Source organism: Callorhinchus milii, unplaced genomic scaffold, assembly GCF_018977255.1.
Source record: "Callorhinchus milii isolate IMCB2004 unplaced genomic scaffold, IMCB_Cmil_1.0 Scaffold8, whole genome shotgun sequence".
Taxonomy (NCBI): domain Eukaryota; kingdom Metazoa; phylum Chordata; class Chondrichthyes; order Chimaeriformes; family Callorhinchidae; genus Callorhinchus; species Callorhinchus milii.
Window position 1 is genome coordinate 17,577,460 of NW_024704749.1, and position 20,510 is coordinate 17,597,969.

The 20,510-nt window shown below is 50.3% G+C and overlaps 1 protein-coding gene across 1 annotated transcript in view; it reads right to left on the bottom strand.

The window, feature by feature from the left end:
- Positions 1-2,379: 2,379 nt before the first annotated feature.
- lamc3 (laminin, gamma 3) overlaps positions 2,380-20,510 on the bottom strand; it is a 33,587-nt gene continuing 15,456 nt past the window's right edge. Inside the window, exons 4-28 of the mRNA XM_042337400.1 lie at positions 20,221-20,387; positions 19,789-19,977; positions 18,986-19,103; positions 18,563-18,661; positions 17,932-18,068; positions 17,138-17,254; positions 16,674-16,860; positions 15,671-15,783; positions 14,382-14,600; positions 12,531-12,719; positions 11,538-11,783; positions 10,894-11,047; positions 10,199-10,341; positions 9,370-9,548; positions 8,565-8,709; positions 7,946-8,145; positions 7,089-7,277; positions 5,752-5,897; positions 5,062-5,209; positions 4,815-4,964; positions 4,591-4,693; positions 4,030-4,370; positions 3,587-3,745; positions 3,360-3,459; positions 2,380-2,795 (exon numbers count right to left, since the gene is read on the bottom strand). Coding sequence (XP_042193334.1) covers positions 2,536-2,795; positions 3,360-3,459; positions 3,587-3,745; positions 4,030-4,370; positions 4,591-4,693; positions 4,815-4,964; positions 5,062-5,209; positions 5,752-5,897; positions 7,089-7,277; positions 7,946-8,145; positions 8,565-8,709; positions 9,370-9,548; positions 10,199-10,341; positions 10,894-11,047; positions 11,538-11,783; positions 12,531-12,719; positions 14,382-14,600; positions 15,671-15,783; positions 16,674-16,860; positions 17,138-17,254; positions 17,932-18,068; positions 18,563-18,661; positions 18,986-19,103; positions 19,789-19,977; positions 20,221-20,387 — 4,198 coding nt within the window. The 3' untranslated portion in view covers positions 2,380-2,535. The remainder of the gene's footprint in view (positions 2,796-3,359; positions 3,460-3,586; positions 3,746-4,029; positions 4,371-4,590; positions 4,694-4,814; positions 4,965-5,061; positions 5,210-5,751; positions 5,898-7,088; positions 7,278-7,945; positions 8,146-8,564; positions 8,710-9,369; positions 9,549-10,198; positions 10,342-10,893; positions 11,048-11,537; positions 11,784-12,530; positions 12,720-14,381; positions 14,601-15,670; positions 15,784-16,673; positions 16,861-17,137; positions 17,255-17,931; positions 18,069-18,562; positions 18,662-18,985; positions 19,104-19,788; positions 19,978-20,220; positions 20,388-20,510) is intronic.

Consider the following 20,510-nt stretch of genomic DNA (forward strand, 5'->3'; position numbering starts at 1 on the left):
CAAACATTGTGATGTCAAAAGAGGCACAAAAGCAAAATGCGACACTGTGGTGTGATCATCGTGGCAATCATTTAATACTGTTATAAAGATTAAATACCTCAAAAGGGAGCTGCGCGTCTCGCAATTAACATCAATTCGATTTGCGGGTAAATCGAAATAAAACGAGAAATGCACAAAGAGATTTGAGTTCACGATTACGTTGAATTGTTATGCCATCAAAGTTCAATTTATTTTCGTTGTTGTTGCGTAAAGTTATTCCCACGCAGAATGTGATCTCTTCTGATGTCTGGTCAGATTCTCGTCATGTTCTGAATCAGCCTCCGGCGGAGTTTTGGAATACAGAACCGATAACGAGTCCTCTCCAAAGAGACGAAATGGGAAGTTGACAAGTTGGGGGTTGGGGAGGGGGGAGAGGGGGGAGAGGGGGGGGGGCGAGGAAGGAGGTGATAATGCCTTTAAATTATTCTAATCGGTATTTAAATAAAATATTACAAATGCATTTGGTCAACTACAAATGATTCACTCAGACATTCAGATACAAACGTAAATTCAAATGCATTTGCACCCAAGTCTGGTATTTATCCAAACCTGATTAACGTACGGTTATTTATTAATATAATGACATAAACTGGGTTCACACCAACAGAGCTGCAAAAGCTTCAAAGCCAGACTGCCTCCTCGTGGATTAAATCTACAGTAACCCATTCTGGAACGCGGCGGCCAATTTGCACACAGCAGTGGCCCACATATAGCCATGAAGTGAGTGACCAATTTACTCTGGAGGTTTGCGGGTCAGGACAATGAAAGAAACTGCCTTCTCTTGTTGAGCAATACCATGGGATCTTTAATGTCTATCTGAACAGATGGGCTGCTGAACGACTGTGTGAAGCGGTTTTGCGCACTCCAAATAGAGTACATGTTAACGAAGCCAAGGATTTCAGGCTCCTTCCTGATGCCTACTTAAGCAGTCTAGCTCACAGAATCAGTAAATCGACTGATAACATGATAGATAGTTGCCAGGACTTCAGTCTGGTACATGAGCTTCGACCACCCTACCCATTCGGGCTTTGACTTGCAGGAGCTGAGTGAGAAGATTCCCTGCCCCCAGTGACTGGTCTACCTTTCCAAGACCCGTCGATAAGCCGGGCTGGTCTGTGCTGTCAGTTCCGCACAGCAATGTCCTACAAACAGCCATATTATTTAGCTCCTGTGGAGGAGCTAACACAAGGATAGTCTTGATGAGCTGAAAGGCCTCCCCTATTGCAATCTCTACAACTCCAATGCAGTTTGATGAAAGCTGGAGGAAGTTTTAAGACACCCGGATCTCTGGTACTTTGATCTGATTTCTAAAATGCAGCCCTAACCCATCGCAAGCCTAAATTACAGATGAGCAAAGTGCAGAAATATGAGCAGAAGCCTTCAATAAACGAAGAGGTGCAATCAGCATGCTAGCAAAAATACCACTGGCTCAGCTCTGAGGAAAGCACGTCCACATTAAAGACCAAAATCTCCATCCTTTAATTATCTTTCTGAATTATTGACCAGCGGTGGAATGAACTGTCGTTTTATCTACCCTTCCGAAACCATTGCGTCTCCAACCCATAAGCTACAGGATAAGGGGAAATTCCTTTAATTCATACAGATAAACATGGGCACAGACACAGGATAGGATGGTCAGTGAGCATAGCTAGGGACGTGGTTGCCACTCAAACTTTCTGATGTGTGTTGTAGGTGCCTCCAGTCCTGACTGTTAGTGTTAAGAGTTTTTCAGTCAATGTCTCCGAGCTTGCCAGGCCCTCTCTCTCATGATGTGAGTCTGATGTACACCGAGTCCTGCACCACAAGAAGATCCTAAGTTTGATTCCTGGTTCGCGATCAGATCCGATTGGGAGCAAGTGGGAAGAAGGAGGTGCGGTAGGGAGGGTGGGGTTTGTGGGGAAACCCAATTGAGCTCGGCCTTCCTGAACTGGGAAGAAGAGATAAAATGTTCTCCAGGGGAGAAGAAAAAGAACGTGTGGACGGGAGCCGGCGAGATTGGGATCAGACTCGGCTGTGTTGGCTCTGAAGTCAGATGCCTGCCACACATCCAGGCTCGGAGGCAAAGAACAGCCACTCGGGATGAGGTTCCAGAGAGCTTCCTTCTTCTCACGTTCAAAAAAAATATATATATTTTATTATGGTTCAGCCAGGTGGGTGTCTGACGCACGCGGAAACCCAACCCCGTGCTTAAGAGCACCCAAGCCAAGCTGAGGTTTCCACGCTTCCCACCTACACAGGGACATCCCAGAGAGATAGATTGTTGGAATGCTGGATCTGGATCCCGAGTCGAGCACCTTTTCCGGAGGACGGGAGTTGGAGGGGGTGGGGGGGGGAGGGGGGAAGGAGAAAAAAAGCCAACGTCGCTGGATACGAAATACACGATCGACGTAACGAAGAGGTTAAGTTGCTGACGTCTGGCGAATGTTCTTTAGGTTATACCACAGGCTCGTTTACAGCCACCGCTTGCTCTCCGCTGCTTTACCCGCGAGGCCTCTCTCACTGCCTCGTGGCTCCCGGACTGTTGAAGCAGCCCCGAGGCAGGGTGCGGGCTATATCCTCCAGGCTGTGCTTCTCGGCCACGATCTCCGCGATGTCCTTCTCGAACGCTTTCATTCTCAGGATCTGCATCTCGGCCGCAGCCTCCAGGGTCCGCACCTTCTGCGTTAACCGGCTGTTGATCTGCGAGCTCAGCAACGACACCCGAGTCTCCGTCTCATTCAGCACCTCGTCTGTTGCAGGATTAAGCTCCAGTCCCTCTGTTGGGGGGGTGGAGGGGGGAAAAAATCAAACCCCAGAACTAAAAAGGTGCAAATTTGCACAATTATGTTGCATTTACTCAAATCCAAGGCACCTCCAAATCTATTGCATCCCTAAATCTAAGCACAGGCAGATTTCATAAGGTCTAGGGTAATAATAATAATAATAATAATAATCATTGGACTTATTTCATCAGAAGGACGATACAAAGCTCTTCACAGGATTCACTGTGAAATGGAGTGGCTGTGTGTTTGTAGGAGTGCAATTATGCACAACAATGTCCCACGAACAGCCATGAAACAGGTGACTGATTTTTATTTGGGGGGGGCGGGGGGGTGGGAGGGGGACTGTTAGCCAGGACACTGCGAGAGAGGAACTCCCTTCTCTTCTCGAATAGCCATGAGATCTTTAACGTCCACCCCTGAACTGGCAGTCGGGACCTCGGTTTGACGTCTCACCTGAACGACAGGAATAATGCGCGTCTCATGAGATCTTACGGGAAGTTAGCTTCAAAATTAAATGGACTTGATGTATGAAAACAGAAGACTCAAACCTCGTCGTACCAATTGTTTTCAGTAACTCTGTCAGTTTCTTTACATCACGGCCCAGGGAATGTTTTGCTTTCTTTATGTTCTTTCCCATCGTTTGCACGCCGGCATTAACCTGCCGTGGAGTGGAAATAATAAATAATAATATAATAATAATAATAATAACTATTGCATTCGATATAGCGCCTTATCACGTCTTCGAGACACCTCAAAGTGCTTGACGTGAATTCAGGATTAATTACCTCCGCAGCTGTTTCCAGGTCTTTCACCGCTGCCAACTTCAATGCTCCCACTTGTTTCTCCCAAACCTCCACCTCAGCCTGAGCCATCTCCAGGTCTGAACGCAACACGCTGGAGCTCGAGACGCAATCCTCAGCTTTTCTTTTGATTCGCTGGGCTTCCTGAAACACAAAGCCGTCCCTAATGATCTAACGGAATGGCGGAACAGGCTCGAGGGGCTGAATGGCCTACTCCTGTTCCTACGTTCCGTAACAACTACAGCAACAACAAGTTACAGGAGGAAGTCCCAAGGCGCTGGACAGTCTGGGATCCGCACCCTTTTCAGCTGGTGGTTGGGAGCAGGAGGGGTGGGGGTTTGGGGGCGGGGGGAAATGGAGGATGGGGAGGGTAGGGGTAGGTGGGTGAGGTAAGGTGCGGTCAAAGAGGAGGGCCTTGATCCACTCACCCTGGAGACCCGACTGCTCAGATGCAAGGTCTGATGGCTGGTGGCGTTCCCGGTGGCTGCGTTGGTTCGAGCTGCTCTCAGGACTCTGGCCGCCTGCGCAGTCTTCTTCTTGGCGTCCGCCAGCACTTTCTCCCGGATGGATCGCATCTTCTTCACGGCCCTCTGGTCTTCGCTCTTCTGGCCGAGAATCTCTTCTTGTTGTCTGTGACCCAGGCAAACGGTTGAATGGAGTGGGAGCAGTTCGTTAAAGGAAAAGAAAGAGACGGGGTGCGTTAGCCCTATGGGAATGTCCGCCCTCTCATCCCGCTCTTGCGTTCTCTCGTCGAGACGTCGACGAAGGGCTTCACGGAACAGAGCAGTCACGCGAATTGCCTGCGTGTTTCTCGTGGGCGAAACGCGGCAGCCCATTGCGCACGGCAGCGTCCCGCCGACAATCGTGCATCGAGTGACCCAATCCCGGTCGGCTCGCTCCCAGGTTTCCGAGGCAAACTCACGCCTCCCGAGACAGACGCTGATCCATTGCGCACCAAAACCTGGGACGCGGCTGAAGTCTGGACGTACCATCCAAGTGTTTCAGCAACGTGTTCGCTTCTTTCCTTACCCGCCGTCCAGCCTGCACCGAAGCCATCCCTGTGGCTCGGGCAGAGTTGGCACGTTTCAGGAGCTGTGGGATGAAGGAGGCGGATGGAGAACAGGGAGACAGAAAGGGAGAGAATTTGAGCAACCGGTCGAGGACAATGACTTTTTAATTCGACTGTCCCTGAGCGCGGGTGCTCCTCGTGTACCTGGGCGTAAGATTGCCTGGCCGCCATCTGCTTGCCCAGCTCCTCAGCCTGTGTCTGGACCTCCTCGATCACCTCATTAACCAGACGCTCTTTGGACTGAAGCAGATTCTCTACGATTGCAATCTCTGCCTCCAAACCCCTCGAGCCGACCTTCAAGAGAAGGGTGAGTTATTAGGCCAGAATAACGGGTGCTGGAGGTGAAGGTTATTCACAATTGCCCTCCTGTTGTCCGCTGTTCTTTACAGACCTCAGGTTCCAGGTCGGTGATGTTTGGAAGCTGCACAGTGACGTTTGGAAGTGTGAGTTGTGTGGACGTGTAGAGTTTCTTCGCCTCTTTGAGGGCGTCCTCCAGCTCTCGCTCCAGCTCCTCCTTTGCGCTCTGCACCGCTTCAATTCTGCCGCAGCGACGACAGAGATAGGAAAACGGACGGGTAAATTTATGGGGCTCGCAGCAGGCCAGAGCCACGGGGAGCAGAGGGTTGGTTCCAAAGCGGTGGAGGCATTTGAAGGCGAGAACGAGGAGCTTAAAGTTGGGGGAAGGGGGCCGACGGGTGGGCGGGCGGGGGGGCGGGGGAGTTAGAAAATCAATGCCAGGCGAGGATGGGGTGACAAGCTCGTGGAGGCTGATAAGGGGAAGGGTTACTGGCTACGGATACCAGTAGGTTTCAAAAGCATTCTTGAGATGATTCTTGGCGTGTCGAGAGGATGTCACTGAAAATATGACTGAATTTCGTGGCTGTTTGGAAACGTTTGTAAATGTGGGATTGAAGTGTCCAAACCAGGACGTTGCCCGGGTCTGTGTGTGTGTGCGTGCGTGTGTGTGTGTGTGTGTGTGTGTGTGGCAGCTCACATTCCTGCAGCCCAGAGCTGAACAACAGGACATAAGAACGCCTATGAACAAGCAGAGGCAGAGAAGGCTCAGCTACAACATACTCACTTATCCTCCACCTCCGTGATATGGCCCTCTGAAGATCGGTCGCCGAGGATGTCAGTGAGGAGGGTATAGCTCTTGTTAGACATAGACAGAGCTTCTCCTACCAGCAACTGGATCTTTTCGGCAACTTCACCGTGACTGCGCACCAAGAGCAGATCAGATCAAAAACACATTACTTATCCCCAAATCATCCAGATTCACGCACACACACACACACACACACACATACACACCACAAAACACTCAGTCAATTCACTTTACGGTATATTCCGTGAAGCGCTTTTTCGAGGTCTCAACAAAGCGATAAGGAGCAATATCAAATGCAAGGATTATTATTATTATTAGAGGCTGTTCACGGTATGTCTAAGAGGCTCAAAGTGAGAGGGAAAAAAAAGTTAGGGCGTCACAGAACATAAGAGCGAGAGAGAGAAAGTTTGAAAGACAGAGAGGGATATAAAGAGAAAGTCAAAGAGGGATACAGAGAAAGATAGATTGTTTGCGCACAGCAATGTCCTACAAACAGCCGTGAAGTGAACAACCAATTATATCTGGGTAGATGGTTGGCACCGGGAGAAAGTCTCTTTCCTTTTCGAAGAGATACACGTGGTGTCTTTTTTATTTGAAGCGATTTTATTTAACAGCGCTTCTATCTGGAGCTGCCCGAACATTAGTTTCTAATGTTTCTCAAGGTCAGTTGACACGAGGTCACGTAAGATCTCAGAGGCTAAAGGAAAATTTTCCAGATTCTGTGTCAGTTTCAACACTTCACAGCTGAAAAAGAGCCAAGATTTTAATTTGACAGAAGCCAATGTTTTTATACCAGGATCACTGTTTAACTGTGCAACCAGATACACGTGTAATATCAGCATTTGACCATACAGTGGAGCTGACACCACGTGTATCTGAATTGACTTGATGCAAAGTTGCCCTTAATAATAATCCTCATGTTGATATAACACCTTTCTCATCAGGGAGGACGTTTCAAAGCGCTTCGCGGGAATCGCTGTAAAGTACAGTGACTGCGTATTTTGTAGGCCGACACGACAGGAGGATTGTCGGCCAGGACACTGGGAGCGAGAGAGAGAGAGAGAGAGAGAGACAGAAACTCCCTTCTGTCTTCGACTTGTCGTTAATTACTCTCTGAGTAAAGAAAAACCTTCCTGCCATCAGTTCTGAAATTGCCCCTTTACGGCTTCTAAATCTAGTTTCCTCTGGGACAAAAAAGTGCTTTGGGACCGAGGGGTGCTGTATAAATGCAAGTCGGTGTTGTTGTTGTTGTCCTCTATGCTTTAGGTGCATCCTACACGTATTGGTTTCTGCGTTTACTCTTTCAAACCCACTTGGATGAGGTCTCCTCTCAGCCCCCTGTCAAACACATGAAGGAATTTTACCGACTGTGTGACTGCAAAGCTCTGGGAACGACAGCTAAAGTGACTGGTGTTACCTGGCGGCGAGTGTCCGCGCCTCCTGAACGCCACTGATCTGTTGTTGGTGTCACTCTCAGTCCCGATTGGAATCCTCCACGAGACCTGTTCAACGGGAGCAGAAGGTTCTTGTCCGGTTTTTACTGTTATACCGGGGAGTCCGCTAATTAATACACTCTCCATTGGTGGGAACATTGGGTTAGAGGGAAGGTTGGCTTGGGTTGACGAATTTCCCGCACCGTCTGATGGAAACAGTGCAGAGACCGGCACAGCATAGACCGGGTGCTGTCTGCTGAACGGAGCTGAATCCATCAAGCAGAATGGGCGCAACTGAGCCATTAGAGCATCTTGTAATTGTCAGCCCGCACTCGCAGTGTGAGAGAGAGAGAGAGGTGCGTGTGTGTGTGGGTCTGTACACTTGAGCACGAGGAGAATGTTCAACCACAAGAGCATCAATCCTGTCCTCACCCAATGTCCAAACACCATCACCTTCCAGACCACAATAACTGGGCAGAGAGAGGGTCAGGGTGGTATTTGTGCCTATTCCATGTGATAGTTGCACCTTATCCGGTAGTGTACTGTAGCACTCCTTCCTGCACCTCATCTGGGATCATCTAACTCAGCAACAGATCGGGAATCTCTCTTGTATTTCTTAGCCAAAATATTTGAGTGTAAATATTCTTTGGGCTGTTGTTTCCCCTCTCTGTAAATAAATACTTCCTGGTTTCTGATGGACCAGGCCACCCGCCGTACCCCTCCATGGCGTGTGTTACCGTCTGGTTCAACGTCTCTCTGGCTGCCTGGAGCTGGGCGTGTGTAGTGAGGATGAGGAGGTGACTGTTGGACACAAGGCGGCACTGGAACTGGCTCTCCTCACAGCTCAGGCTCTGGCTCACGTTGCTCAGTTTCTCTCCGATCTCCTCCAGTGAGCTCTCTACTCCACGGATATCACTCAGGAAAATTTCCTTTGTATCTGCGATAAGAAGAACAACACCAACACATCGACAAAGCTCGCTCCGACCTCTGAAATAAGCCCAATGTGGTGAGAAAGAAAGAGAGAAATACAGAGACAGATAGAGAGAGAGAGAGAGAGAGAGAGAAAGACCAAATGAAAGCATTGTTGCAGTGCATTATCAGGTCAAAACATCTCAAACCACTTATGGATAATGTCCTTCAAGTGCTGAGAGATGTGTTTCATGTTCTATCTGAAGCACACCACCTACAACAAGGCAATACTCCCCCAGCACTGCACTGGAGCATCATTCTAGATCACAAGCTCAAGCTCAAGCCCCAATGTGTTGTGTATAGCTGTGTCTATCAACAGCAAACTGTCATGGCTTGAGTGAAGGTGTTGAGAGAAGATACGTTAGGTGTGTATCATCCCTGACTGACCCTGCAGTGACTGAACCTCCACCACCATGTCCCTGACAGCCGTCTCCAGATGGATGGAATAATACTGACGCCAATGGTCAGATCTGCACGTGGACTTCTCCAGACCTTCCTCCAGGTTGTGCAGCTTCTCCTTCAGTCTGTCAACCTGCCACAGGGCAGAGAGAGCGAGAAAGAGAGAGAGAGAGAGAGAGAAGAGAGAGAGTATTGAACTCAGCCATAATGATTACAATATCCATCCCCGCGTTTGATAAAGTATGTATCACAGCGAAACATCTTAAAAGCGCTTCACAAGCCAACCGCTGTCAAGTGTAAGAACGTAAGAACGTAAGAATTTGCTGAGCGAGAGAAGACCAAGGTCCATCTAGTTCCACCATCCTGGCAGTCGCTCGCCATGTCGTGTCCTGAACTATATCCTGTATCCCCGAGATATTACTGTCCAGCAGAAATCTATCTCATTCGTTCTTGAAACGAGCAACATTTTCTGCTTCCACCGTCTGCCTCGGGGAACCTGTTTGTATGTTTACCGCTCGCTCACTGAAGTCGTGTTTGCTTCCTGGTCATGTCAGTTACTCTCTGGGTGAAGGAAAAGCTTCCGGGTGTGTGACCTGAATTCACCCTTTGCAAGTCGAAACTCAATTTGGTCCTAAAACATCTGCGTTTCAAATTGTGGCTGAGTTCACCTGCGCAGCCAAGTGGGTCCCAGTTTAAAACCACCCCCTCTATCAATGGAGAACCCCCACTTGTTGGCCAATTGCACAACTCACCCTCAACCTGTGCAATTGGGGCATCAAGAGCCAAAACTGACCTGATCTCGGACCAGCCCGTAACAGACTGGACACTGTTGGCAGTGGAAGGTGGTCGAGTTGTAGAAGTAGTTGGTGTGACACTGATCGCACTTGTAGCCACCGAAGCCCTGCTTACACACGCAGGTCCCGTTGTCTCTGCACTGCATCCGCACCGAGCCCAGAGGGAAACAGTTACAGACTGCGGAGGAGATAAACGTCACGAAGAGAAGGGAAAAAATAAATGGAATGCGAAGAAACGCACTTCGTCTTAAATCAGCCCAGAGGCCTCCTCCCACCCCCGTCGTGTTCTGCAGTGACCGATAAACACACAGACACCCAGCGCAAGGTCAGTCTGCGTTATCTTCTGGGTCAGAGAAAGACAACGAAATTTAGTAACCTCCCGTTATCCAACCGTCAATATCACAGCATCGAATTTCGACCACACTTGTAACCAAACCGAACGTAAGCAAACTTCTGTTTCGACCCCAATTACCACTTCGCTTGTTGCACAACGCACCACACAAAAACCATTCAAGCTCTGCCCTCTAGTGTATGCTCTCTGGACTCCTCGACCACATCTCCCTCTCGCAACCCTCCCAGCAGCCCCCACCCCACCCTCACGCTTATCTGCTTCTCAATCCTGTCCCCAGCTGAAGGGCGCTGCGTGAATGCCATTTGCCGTAGCATCAAACCCGAGACCTTCTGGTCTCCGTGTGACTCGGTGCCACACCAGGCAGGACATTCATACCACTAGACCGTCAGGGGAGCTGCTAATTGTGTCAAGCTACAGCTTGTGGGTCTTGTGAAGTACGTCACCTCTGCCCAGGGTAGAGCAGCTTAACCCCGTACCTCGACAGCCCTTTGCGGAGAAGTCAAAGTATCCGTGCTGGCATCTGTCGCACGATGTGCCGTCTATGCCGGGACGACACGTGCACTGCCCAGTCACCAGGTGACAGTAGCTGTTTCGCGACCCGTCAGGATGGCAATCGCACCTGGAAGCAAAGCAACGGTGAGAATTACACTCGCAAGAACCACGCGACCGGTTCGGAGGAAGAAGGTCCTTTGACCCACTTGATCCCATCCGTCCAGAATACCCATCAGTCACAGCCTTGAGCCGCTTTTTAATTCAGCAATTCTCTCCCTCAATCCCTCTGCCTTGCTCCCCCACTTCCCCTCGTTTAGATCACGACTGAAGTCCTTCCTCTTTGACCGTGCTCGTGGTCACCTTCTCCCTCCCTCCATCCCTCCCCCCCGCCTCGGCCTCAGGCTCCGCTACTCTGTCCCGTGTGAATGGAACGCGCTCTCTCTTCAGGGGTGGACGGACGCACGCACACTGCTCACCGAATTCAGCGATTGATTAGCACTCAAGCCCCGCGTGGTGTTCGAGCTAATAGCTGGTACCGGTGACCCATTCCCCCTCACCCCCCCACTTTCTCCATCATAAATCTCACCTCATCTCTTCAGCCGCATCGATGGTCACCTCCCCCACTTCTCCCTCATATACAAATGTGATATGTTGTTGTTGTTGTTGTTGTTGTTATTACCTGTCACAGCCCACTCCAGGCTGCAGGTTGTAATACCCAGGTTCACAATGCCCACAGTCCCGGTCGGTCACGTGGGGCAGACACGAACATTGTCCACTCTGAACGTCGCAGGTCTGAAGGCCATCGGTCGAGCCGGCTGGATTGCACCCGCACACTGAGGTAACAGAGAAACAGATGCAGTGGGGTCAAAGACGACGGGGTCTATTCCACGCCATGCGTAAACCACGCGCAAGCAATCGTATTGTGCGCCACGTGTAAAGCCCAACGCGACAGGTGGAACAACGGGTTCCATTGACTGTGCAACGTAACAGCCAATCCTTTCCACACGTAAATGACACGATTAATCTGTGCCAAAATTAAATTGTGGCCACTTAAAGATCCAAATTGCACAATCTCAAACCAGGAGACTAAGTGAGATTAATTACGACTTGTAATTACAATGTACATTTCTCACTGAGGGTACTATCTCGCTGTCTGCGGTTTTTCATTGATCTCAGTTCTGTAACTGGCTTTTACTTCCAACAATAACAACAAAAATCTTGCACCGATGAAGTGCTCGTCGCTTGGGGCAGCTTCCCGGAGAGCTTAGCGTCCCTGGAACCTCTCTGGAGCATTCGGATTGCGACACGAACGTCTCTACTCACGTCTGCATTTGTTGACCGGATCCGTGGCTGAGGCGTTTCCGTAGAAGCCGTCGGCGCACTCGTGACAGGAGCGTCCGCTCGTGTTGAAGAGGCATTTCAGGCACTTTCCGGTCAGGTGATGGCAGTTCCCTACGGCGTTGGTGTCGATGTTCCCGCTGCACTGACACAGGACGCAGGGTCTCACCTCCCCGTGTCTCCCCAGAGGGTCGCCGAAGTAGCCGTCATCGCACTTTTCGCACAGTTTCCCTGGACAAAGTCAGAAGGCGCACAGCGAGACCGGTCAGAAACACAGAAGGATGCTTGCCAAAGAGTTCCAAGACCGACAACAGCAACAACGTGCATTTATGTAGCGCCCCTTCACGTGGGGTAGTGCCCCGGAGCACCACACGGTGGCGGGGTCTGACCCCCGAGCCAGGGGGGGATGAGGGAGTGGTCGGGGCGGGTGGAAGGTCAACCGTAAAGCATGGTCAAAAAGGAAGGTCTTTAGGTGGTATCTGAAGACCAGACTAAGCACATTTACGCTGAGGCTCTGCTCCCTTCGGAGTGTTGCTGCGGTTTCTCTCGAGTTCTCTGAAACCTTTTTGGGACGTTCGCCAGAGTTCAGCAAGTCTGCTCACCAGCTGTGGCGACGCAGATGTGGGGATTGCAACCGAGAACAGGAATCTTAGAAGAGAGTCTTAGAAACCGTAGAAGCAGGAGTACGCCAGTCAGCCCCTCGAGCCCGTTTCCGGGCACTCTATAAGACCTCGGCTGAGCTGCAGACACGACTCGGTGGCTGGTACAGTGGAACATGGGATGAGAATAATAATAATAATAATAATGATAATCATCATCATAATCCTTGCATCTGATACGGCGCCTTATCGCGTCTTTGTGACGTCTCTCAAAGCGCTTCACGGGCTACGCTTTGACGTGAATTGACTGTGTATTCTGCGGGCGAAACGCAGCAGCCAATTGCGCACAGCAGCGTCCCCACAAACATGGCTGCCTTACCCGTCTGCCCTTCGGGGCAAAACGTGCAGACAACTTCCTTGGTCTCTTCCACCTTCGCGCAGCTGGACTGCCCAGGGCAGGGACACGGCCTACAGTCATCGTACCTGCCCCGGAACGGATTGCCATAGAACCCGTCCGCGCAGCGCTCACAGGATGGACCGGCTGTGTTGTGTAGACACTGACACGCACCTGCAAGTCAAAGGTCAGGGGCTGAGCAGTCACGGAGATTCATCTTAATACACCCAACGGTCAAACAGACAGAGGATTGGAGGGTTAATGCGAGGCATTCGATACAGCGTCTGATCAGGTCATTGGGACGTCTCAAAGCGCTTCACAGGATACGCTGTAACGTGGATTGACGGTATATTTTGTGGGCGAAATGGGGCAGTGAACTGAGCACAGTCCACAAACACTCGCGACCAGATTGAGTGACCAAATTATTAGTATTATCCCCAGAAAGCAATCCACCAATCGACCTGTTTCACCCTATCTTCATCCTGTAGCCCACAAAACATACAGTCAATTCACTCCACGGTATTCTCTGTGAAGCGCTTTGAGACGTCTTGAAGACGTGATAAGGCGCAGCATCAGATGCAAGGATTATTATTATTATTATTATTATAAGCTTTGCACTACGGAAAAGGCCATACATTTCTTGCCTCAGGGGGGAGCTGTGCAAAACGGCTTTTATCTGGGGTTAGTGGTTTGTTGAGACGCTGAGAAGTTGCTCAACACTTACTTTGTTGTTTTATTGGTCCAGTTTCCGATGCTCGGTTATGACGTATCCCTCCCACTACCCCTCCCCATTTCCCTCCTGGAGCCCTCTCCCCCACCTCCCCCCCCCCCCCCCCGGCTCTATCTTTGTGAAGCTTTGCTTTGAGATGTTCTCGGTGAAAGGCACGATAAGTAATCCAACGCTCGTTGCTGCTGTTGGAATTTATCGGCGGTTTGGATCCCAGGAATGTTTTTGATATTGTAAATGCGCTATTTCTACAAGAACGACTTGCGTTTGCATCGCGCCCTTCTTCATGCGGGGCAGCGACGTGGGGGCAGAGCGGGGAGATGACCCTAGCGGGCGAGCTGAAGATGGTCAAAGTGGGGGGCAGGTCAGGGAGGGATTGAGGCCGGGAGCTCCAGAGTTTCGGGGTCTAGTGGCTGAAAGCACGGCTGCCGATGGTGGAGCACAAGGGACAAGGGACATGCGGAAGCCAGGAACCAGCTGAGGGAAGGGAGTAACATTACGGGATCTAAGACATAGGGAGGTCGGGACATGTGTGCCAATTTGCGACCGCCAGGAAGATGGAAGGTGAACTAGATGGATCTTGGTCTTTTTCTCGTCCGGCATTTTTCTTATGTTCTAATGACCAAGTTATAGGGACCCCCTAATACCTGCCAAGCTTTCGTGCTGCATTTCCCCGCTAGACACAAGCACAAACTGCGGAAAATGTGGCTTCAGTGGCGGCAGAGTAAACGTTGCCATGTGTGGAGTGCCGTGCAGGCAACATCTTGAAGTCTTTGGCAGACTATAATAAAGTTAGAGGCCGTGTAGAAATCAGGAGGCTGCAATCAAATGGTCTCTGCAACTCTAAAGTCTGGGACGGTGAGACGGAATTGAGGACCGCGGGTGTGGGGTGGGGTTTGGGGAGTGGGGGGTGGGGGAGAATAGAGGTTAAGACCGAGAGTTTAATCCATGCTACGGTTCCAGTTCCACCACTTACCTTTTTGGCTGGTTGTCATTTTTGCATCGCTCTGTGTAAAAGGCAGCAATAATAATAATAATAATAATAATAATAATAATAATAATAATAATAAGTGCCCAAAAGTGTGGACTTGCTGGGAGTACACACTGACCTGAGTCGGGGTTGCAGGTTCCATGCTGGTTGCAGGAGCAGGGAACACAGAAAGTGAGCGCATCTCCGTAGGGAACATCTCGCTTGAAGCCCGGTGCACAGGACTGGCAGAACTGTCCGATGTAACCTTGCGGACACAGGCACTCCTCCACCCAGGACGCCAGAGGTGACAGGCCAGGCCGGGCTGTCATCAACACAACCTCCTTCACATACGCTGTGTGTGTGTGTGCGTGTGAGAGAGAGAGAGCGAGAGAGCAGAGAGCAGAGAGCAGGCAGGTCAGAGCACATCAATACAGCTGCACAAAGCTTTCCCTCCTCGCCGATCAACTCTGAACACGAACCCTCATTACAGCGCTCTCTTCAGCAGGGGGTCACCGAATAACACTCCGAGGCAAGGGATTTAACAAAAATAAATAATAATCTTTACATCTGATCCAGCGCCTCTCATGTCGGGAGGACATCTCAACGTACGTCACAGGAATCCACTGTAAAGTGCAATGACAGTGTGTTTTGTAGGTTAACACAGCAGCCGATTTGGATCTAGAAATGTTCCACAAATAGCCGTGACAAGAACAACCAATTTCTCACGGTCTTAGCCCGAAGACAACAACAACAACTTGCATTTTTGTATAGCGTATAGGAGTATAGAGTCTCGGGGCGCTTAACAGTGGCGGAGCCTGATGCCAAGCCTGGGGGGGTGGGGGTGGGGGGGGTGTTAGGAGGTGACCATGAGCACGGTCAAAGAGGAAGGGATGAGATTTTTTGATGGGAGCCAAGGAGCGATGGCTTCTGTCTTGTCGAAGTTCAGCTGCAGGAAGCTTGCGCTCATCCAGGCCCTGATGTCTGACAGACAAGCCGACAGAACACAAACGGACCCCGTGGTCGCAGCTGGTGTGACGAGAAGTAATCTTGGGTGTCACCCGCGTACACGTGGAAGTTTATACCCCGTTTACGCAGATGACATCGCCAAGAGGGAGCATGTTAGATGAAGAAAACGAGGGAGCCAAGGACGGAGCCTTGGGGTATGCCGTAGGTGACTGCGCAGGAGGGCGCGGGGGGGCGGGTAGGACATTTTTTTTGTGGGGGCAAAGCGATGGCGGTTGGTTAAGCAGGGCTCGAAACAACGAGTAAGAGCGCAGTGTGAGCTGCGTAACGGATATCAGAGTGAGTGAGCGATCTCAGGGGTCTGATATTTCACGACTTGAGACTCAAGCTGTCTAAACACCTCGAGTGAATCACGTTCCTCGGTACAATCCCAAGTAAAGCGGCAGATTTTCCCTCCGCACTTACAGCCTGGACTGCCAGTCCCTCCTATCCTCATGGCCGTCAGGTTGGAGAGGAGCTGGTGAAACTGGAAGCTGGACAGTGCAGGCGTCTGTATCCCCTGCTCAGCTTCGTTCAGTCTGTCACAGGAAAGAATTCACACACTTACTTCAACAGTGTTTCCCTTTATTCCTCAGTCCCACAGAAACCTTGGTTAACAGTCATAGTAATAATAATCCTTGCATTTGATGTAGCGTCTTCGAGACGTCTCAAAACGCTTCACAGAATATACTGTAAAGTGAATTGACTGCATGTTTTGTGGGCGACACGCGGCAGCCAGTTGCGCACAGCAGCGTCCCAGTCGTGGATTGAGTGACCAAATTATCGCTGGCCATTGACCTAGAAGATGGTTTCTTGTCTAGTCTCAATCAATACCCAGATACATAGGACCACCCCAATGACATATATAATAATCCTTGGGGCGAATTACTTTTATCTGAGGGATTGTTGGCCAGGACACCGGGAGAAACTCCCTTCTCTTTTCAAATGGTGCCATGGGATCTTAAACATCCACCCTGAACAGGCAGATGGGTCCTCGGTTTGACGTCTCATCCGAAGTGACGGCACCTCCAACAACGCAGAGCTTCCTCAGCAATGGCACGGAGCGTTAGCCTCCTGAAGCCACAACCTTCTGACTCAGAGGCGAGAGAGCTACCAAGTGAGCCAAGCTGACACCTAAAGGGTCAGCTCAATCCGCTACACTCGATCCTCTTGTACAGTTGTGCTATGGAATCCTCAGCGTCTCTCTGAACGGGCAGATGGGTCGCTGGTTTTAACAGATCGTCTGAACACAGCACGACACTGCGGTGTCAGCTCACACCACAAGCTCAAGTCCCAACATGGAGCTTGAATCTAGAACCATCTAACCCAGATCGAGGGTGCTACCGACCGAACCAATTGGCTAAAGAAAGCTCCCTGTCCATTGATTCCTGTGAGCCTCAGACCCTCACGCTGTCACCCCGAGACTCACCTGAAGACAAAGACCAGCTCCGTGGGGTTGGTGTCCTTCGCGATCTGCGGAGAGACTGAGGCGGACATGTGGATTCCGGAACCTTCCAGAATCAGATTGAAGGATGGTGAGGCCTTGCTTTCCACATTGACAGCAACAAACGAGAGGTTCTGACCGTAGCTAAGGAGCTGGTTTCCCAAAAACTTGCCTAAAAATCAGAGATTTACAATGATCATCATCAGACCACAAACATCATCATCATCAAATAATCATCATCAGGACCCTCGCGCTAATGCCTTATTCGACAGACCCACCGCGTGTTTTCCCGTGTTTTCCTATGTGAAAGGAGCGACATAGGAGACGTCTCGAAGCGCTTCACAGAAATATACTGTCAAGTGAATTGTCTGCAAACACGAGGTACAGCGTATATCGCAGTGAAGTTTGCCTCATTGGCTTCAGGTCTGTGCGTCTCATTCAGTGCTTACTCGGAGCGATGAAATATCCCCAGTCAGCGTTATCTGGGGGCAGACTGATCCTCTCCTCCTGCCAGTGTAGTGACAATTCTCCTCCGTCCAGGTACTGCCCTCGCCAGTCATCATCTCCTACAGAAACAGACAAGACTCCTTGTCACACGCTACAGCCAACAGGCATTGCCCTTGACAATAATTACTGTGAATCACTTTGAGATGTTCAACGTCTGAGGTGTTATATAACGTGTATGTTTTTTTCCTTTTTAGTTACAGGCAAAGGTCAACCAGGCGGTAAAATCTGGCGGGCACTGTATGTTCTAATTGACACAGCAGAGTAACAGTTAAGCGACAGAGTCTCTGGCCACAGGGGTTCTTCCCACTTGGCCACTGTTAACCCTTCCAAGCCAAAACCCTAGCGGGTGGTCCTCGCTGAACATTCAGCAGGAAGCTTGACAGTCAATGTGACCCCCAACATCGGGGAGGTGTTGCTGTGCCATGGCAAACCACGTGGTTTTAGCTGATGGAACCCCCAATGCACAGTCTCTGGTCCCAAAGCCTTGCCTTTTGCCAACCAGCACTCAACACTCTCCGGGTGAGCACTGTGCGTTTCCTCTGGGGTGAGACCGCGCGCAAATACCACTCCAGACACGGGGAAATTTCTATGAACAGACGTGGAACTCTCTCAGTTGTTTGCCGTGAATACGCTTAGGCACAGTGATGGGTTTCCATCTGCGTCAGACACTTTACTGGCCAATGTACCACGTAGGCTTTGTTGAGTGGTTTTACTCTGTTAACAATCTACAGCCTACCTTGCTGGAAGGTGGAGGTTACTTGGGTCACAGCAAACTGTGAGGCTGAGGTGCAGGCAGTTGAGTGGCCGTAGCAGAAACAATCAATGCAGCCGTGGACGTTGTGAGGTTGGAGATTGAAAGTTCCCGACTTGCAGCTGGGGAAGCAAGATGGTGATTTTAATAATAATAATAATATAATACAATCCTTGTACAGTGATACAGGGTACTCTCTCACTGTGAAGGCTGCTCAGGTGGAGCCTGAGTGAGCTTCTCACGTTCTCATCAATAAGTGAATAAACATCGAATAAATGTCTGCTCATTGAGTTGTTTTTATTTAACCTCATTTTAATGGATGTCAGTTATATGGACTTTATTTTATGCATGTACAAGCGTAAGACTTGATTTTGAGCTATTAATAAGCGTTTGCGTCTATATTAAACGTGTGGCCCGTGAAGCTTACCAAAACTCGCCAGCCCAAATAATTGCCCACCCCTGCTGTGCGTGTGCAAACACACAGTCACTACACACTGCTGGAAAAAAAATTGTGTTGAGTGCTTTGACACAGTTTTGACGTAACAGGCAGTTTACAAGGATGATTGCAGAACATTCTTTCAACGATTTCTGATTAGCGTCCGTCCAAGCCACTCACCTGTGGCACAGCAACCCTTCCACGTTCTTCTTGCAGGTACACCTCCCGGTGTTGGGGTCACATTGTCCAACACTACCTTCCGGCCGGCAACCGCATGCTCTGTAAAGAGACGTACGTCGTTAACGAGTATCGTATACATTGCTCGTGCCACCTTACAATGATAATAATCCTTGCGTTTGGGACAGTCGCGGTGCGCAATTGGCTGCCGCGTTTCGCCCATTAAACACACAGTCATTACACTTCACAGCATATTCTGCGAAGCGCTTTGAGACGTCTTGAAGACGTGATAAGGTGCTATATCAAATGCAAGGATAATTATTATTATTATTATAATTATAATAAGACTCAATGATTCTGCGTGTTGGTACACACTGCTCTCTTTACATCTGCACAAAAGGTGACATGGTTATTTGTTCCCGTTACCTGCAGCCTCCCTCGCTGAGCGAGTGATAGCCCAGTTGGCATCGGTCGCACTTCTTCCCGGTGACGTTCGGTTTGCAAATGCAGTCGCCGTTGGCATCGCACTGCAAGCTCAGTGACCCTGCAGTGACAAGGAACCGATCAGGGAAGCCGGGCGCAGAGTGGATACTTTGGGAAGAGATCTGAACCACATGGGGGGAGTGGAGGGCTGGGGTGTTGCGGGGGTGGGCGGGGGGGTGGGGGCGGGGGTGGCGGTGAGGTGGAGGGGGAATAGTCAACCCGGTTCCACTGGCTCTCCATCCCCCACCAGATCCTCGTCCTTAACCTTTAAATCCCTTCATAGTCTTACCCCTATTCCAACCTCTGCAACTTGCTCAAACCCTACCAACCCGGATGCTCCCTCCACTCAGTGGGCAATGGCCTGCTTCACATCCAACACCCCACCCCCCCACAATCCCACCATTGCCATCGGGCATTTAGTGTATCTGCCCCCACTCTCTGGAAGTCCTTCCCAAAGTGCCTTTGGCTCTCCCTTTCCTTCACCTCATGGAAGGTCCACCTCAACACCTTCCTCTTTGACTGTGCTTTCGTCCATTCTCCCCGCCCCACAACCCCCGCCGCCCCACAAGCTCTCGGACCCCTGCAGCCACCCCCTACACCCAGCTCGGGTGCAAACCTTACCCAGCCCAGCGCTTTGAGACGTTACTCCCGACGTGAAAGAGAGCACATCAATTTGAAATGTACTACATGAATGTGTCCTCACACACGTACTCACTCGTTTGCTCGCACAAATGCGGTTCACTCACCCACGAGGTTGCAGTTGCAGGCTTTACAAGGCTCAACCGGCTCACTCCGGTAAAAGTGCCGTTGGCAGGTCTCGCAGTGAGGCCCGGTGGTGTTATCCCGGCAATTCAGACACTGCCCTCCGTGCCCAGTGCTGCGATATTGTTCCCGGTTAAAGGAACATTCCTCTGATCTCCCACTGCAGTTGCAGGCTGAGGGATAGATATTTAGAGGTTTCTCGCTTTTAGGATATGCAACAGCAACAATAATAATAATAAAAATAATCCTGGCATTTGAATCTAGCGCCTCATCATGTCTTCGAGACGCACTCAAAGGGCTTCACAGAATACACAGTAAAGTGACTCGATGGCGTATTCTGCGGGCGAAATCAGAATAGAGGCAAAGACGCGAGGCCGGGTTGATGTACGAGGCTGACAGTGACCGGACGCACTTACGTAGACATTCGTTGCCGCTCTGACCTGACCCTCTTGCCCAGGGTCGGTCGTGGAAAAACGGCCGGCACTTCTCACAATCCACGCCCGCTGTGTTGTGCTGGCAATTGCACACCAGCCTTCCCACGTCGTTGGTTGCACATTTGCTGGCATGGCCATTGCATTTGCACCTTTTAACAGGATCAAGGCAGCGTTTAAGGAAACTCATATTATCTTCATTTCTAATTGAGTTATAATCCTAATTTGCCTTTGCTGAAGACCTGGAGTGCTTTACAGAACCAGTTTCGTGTTTT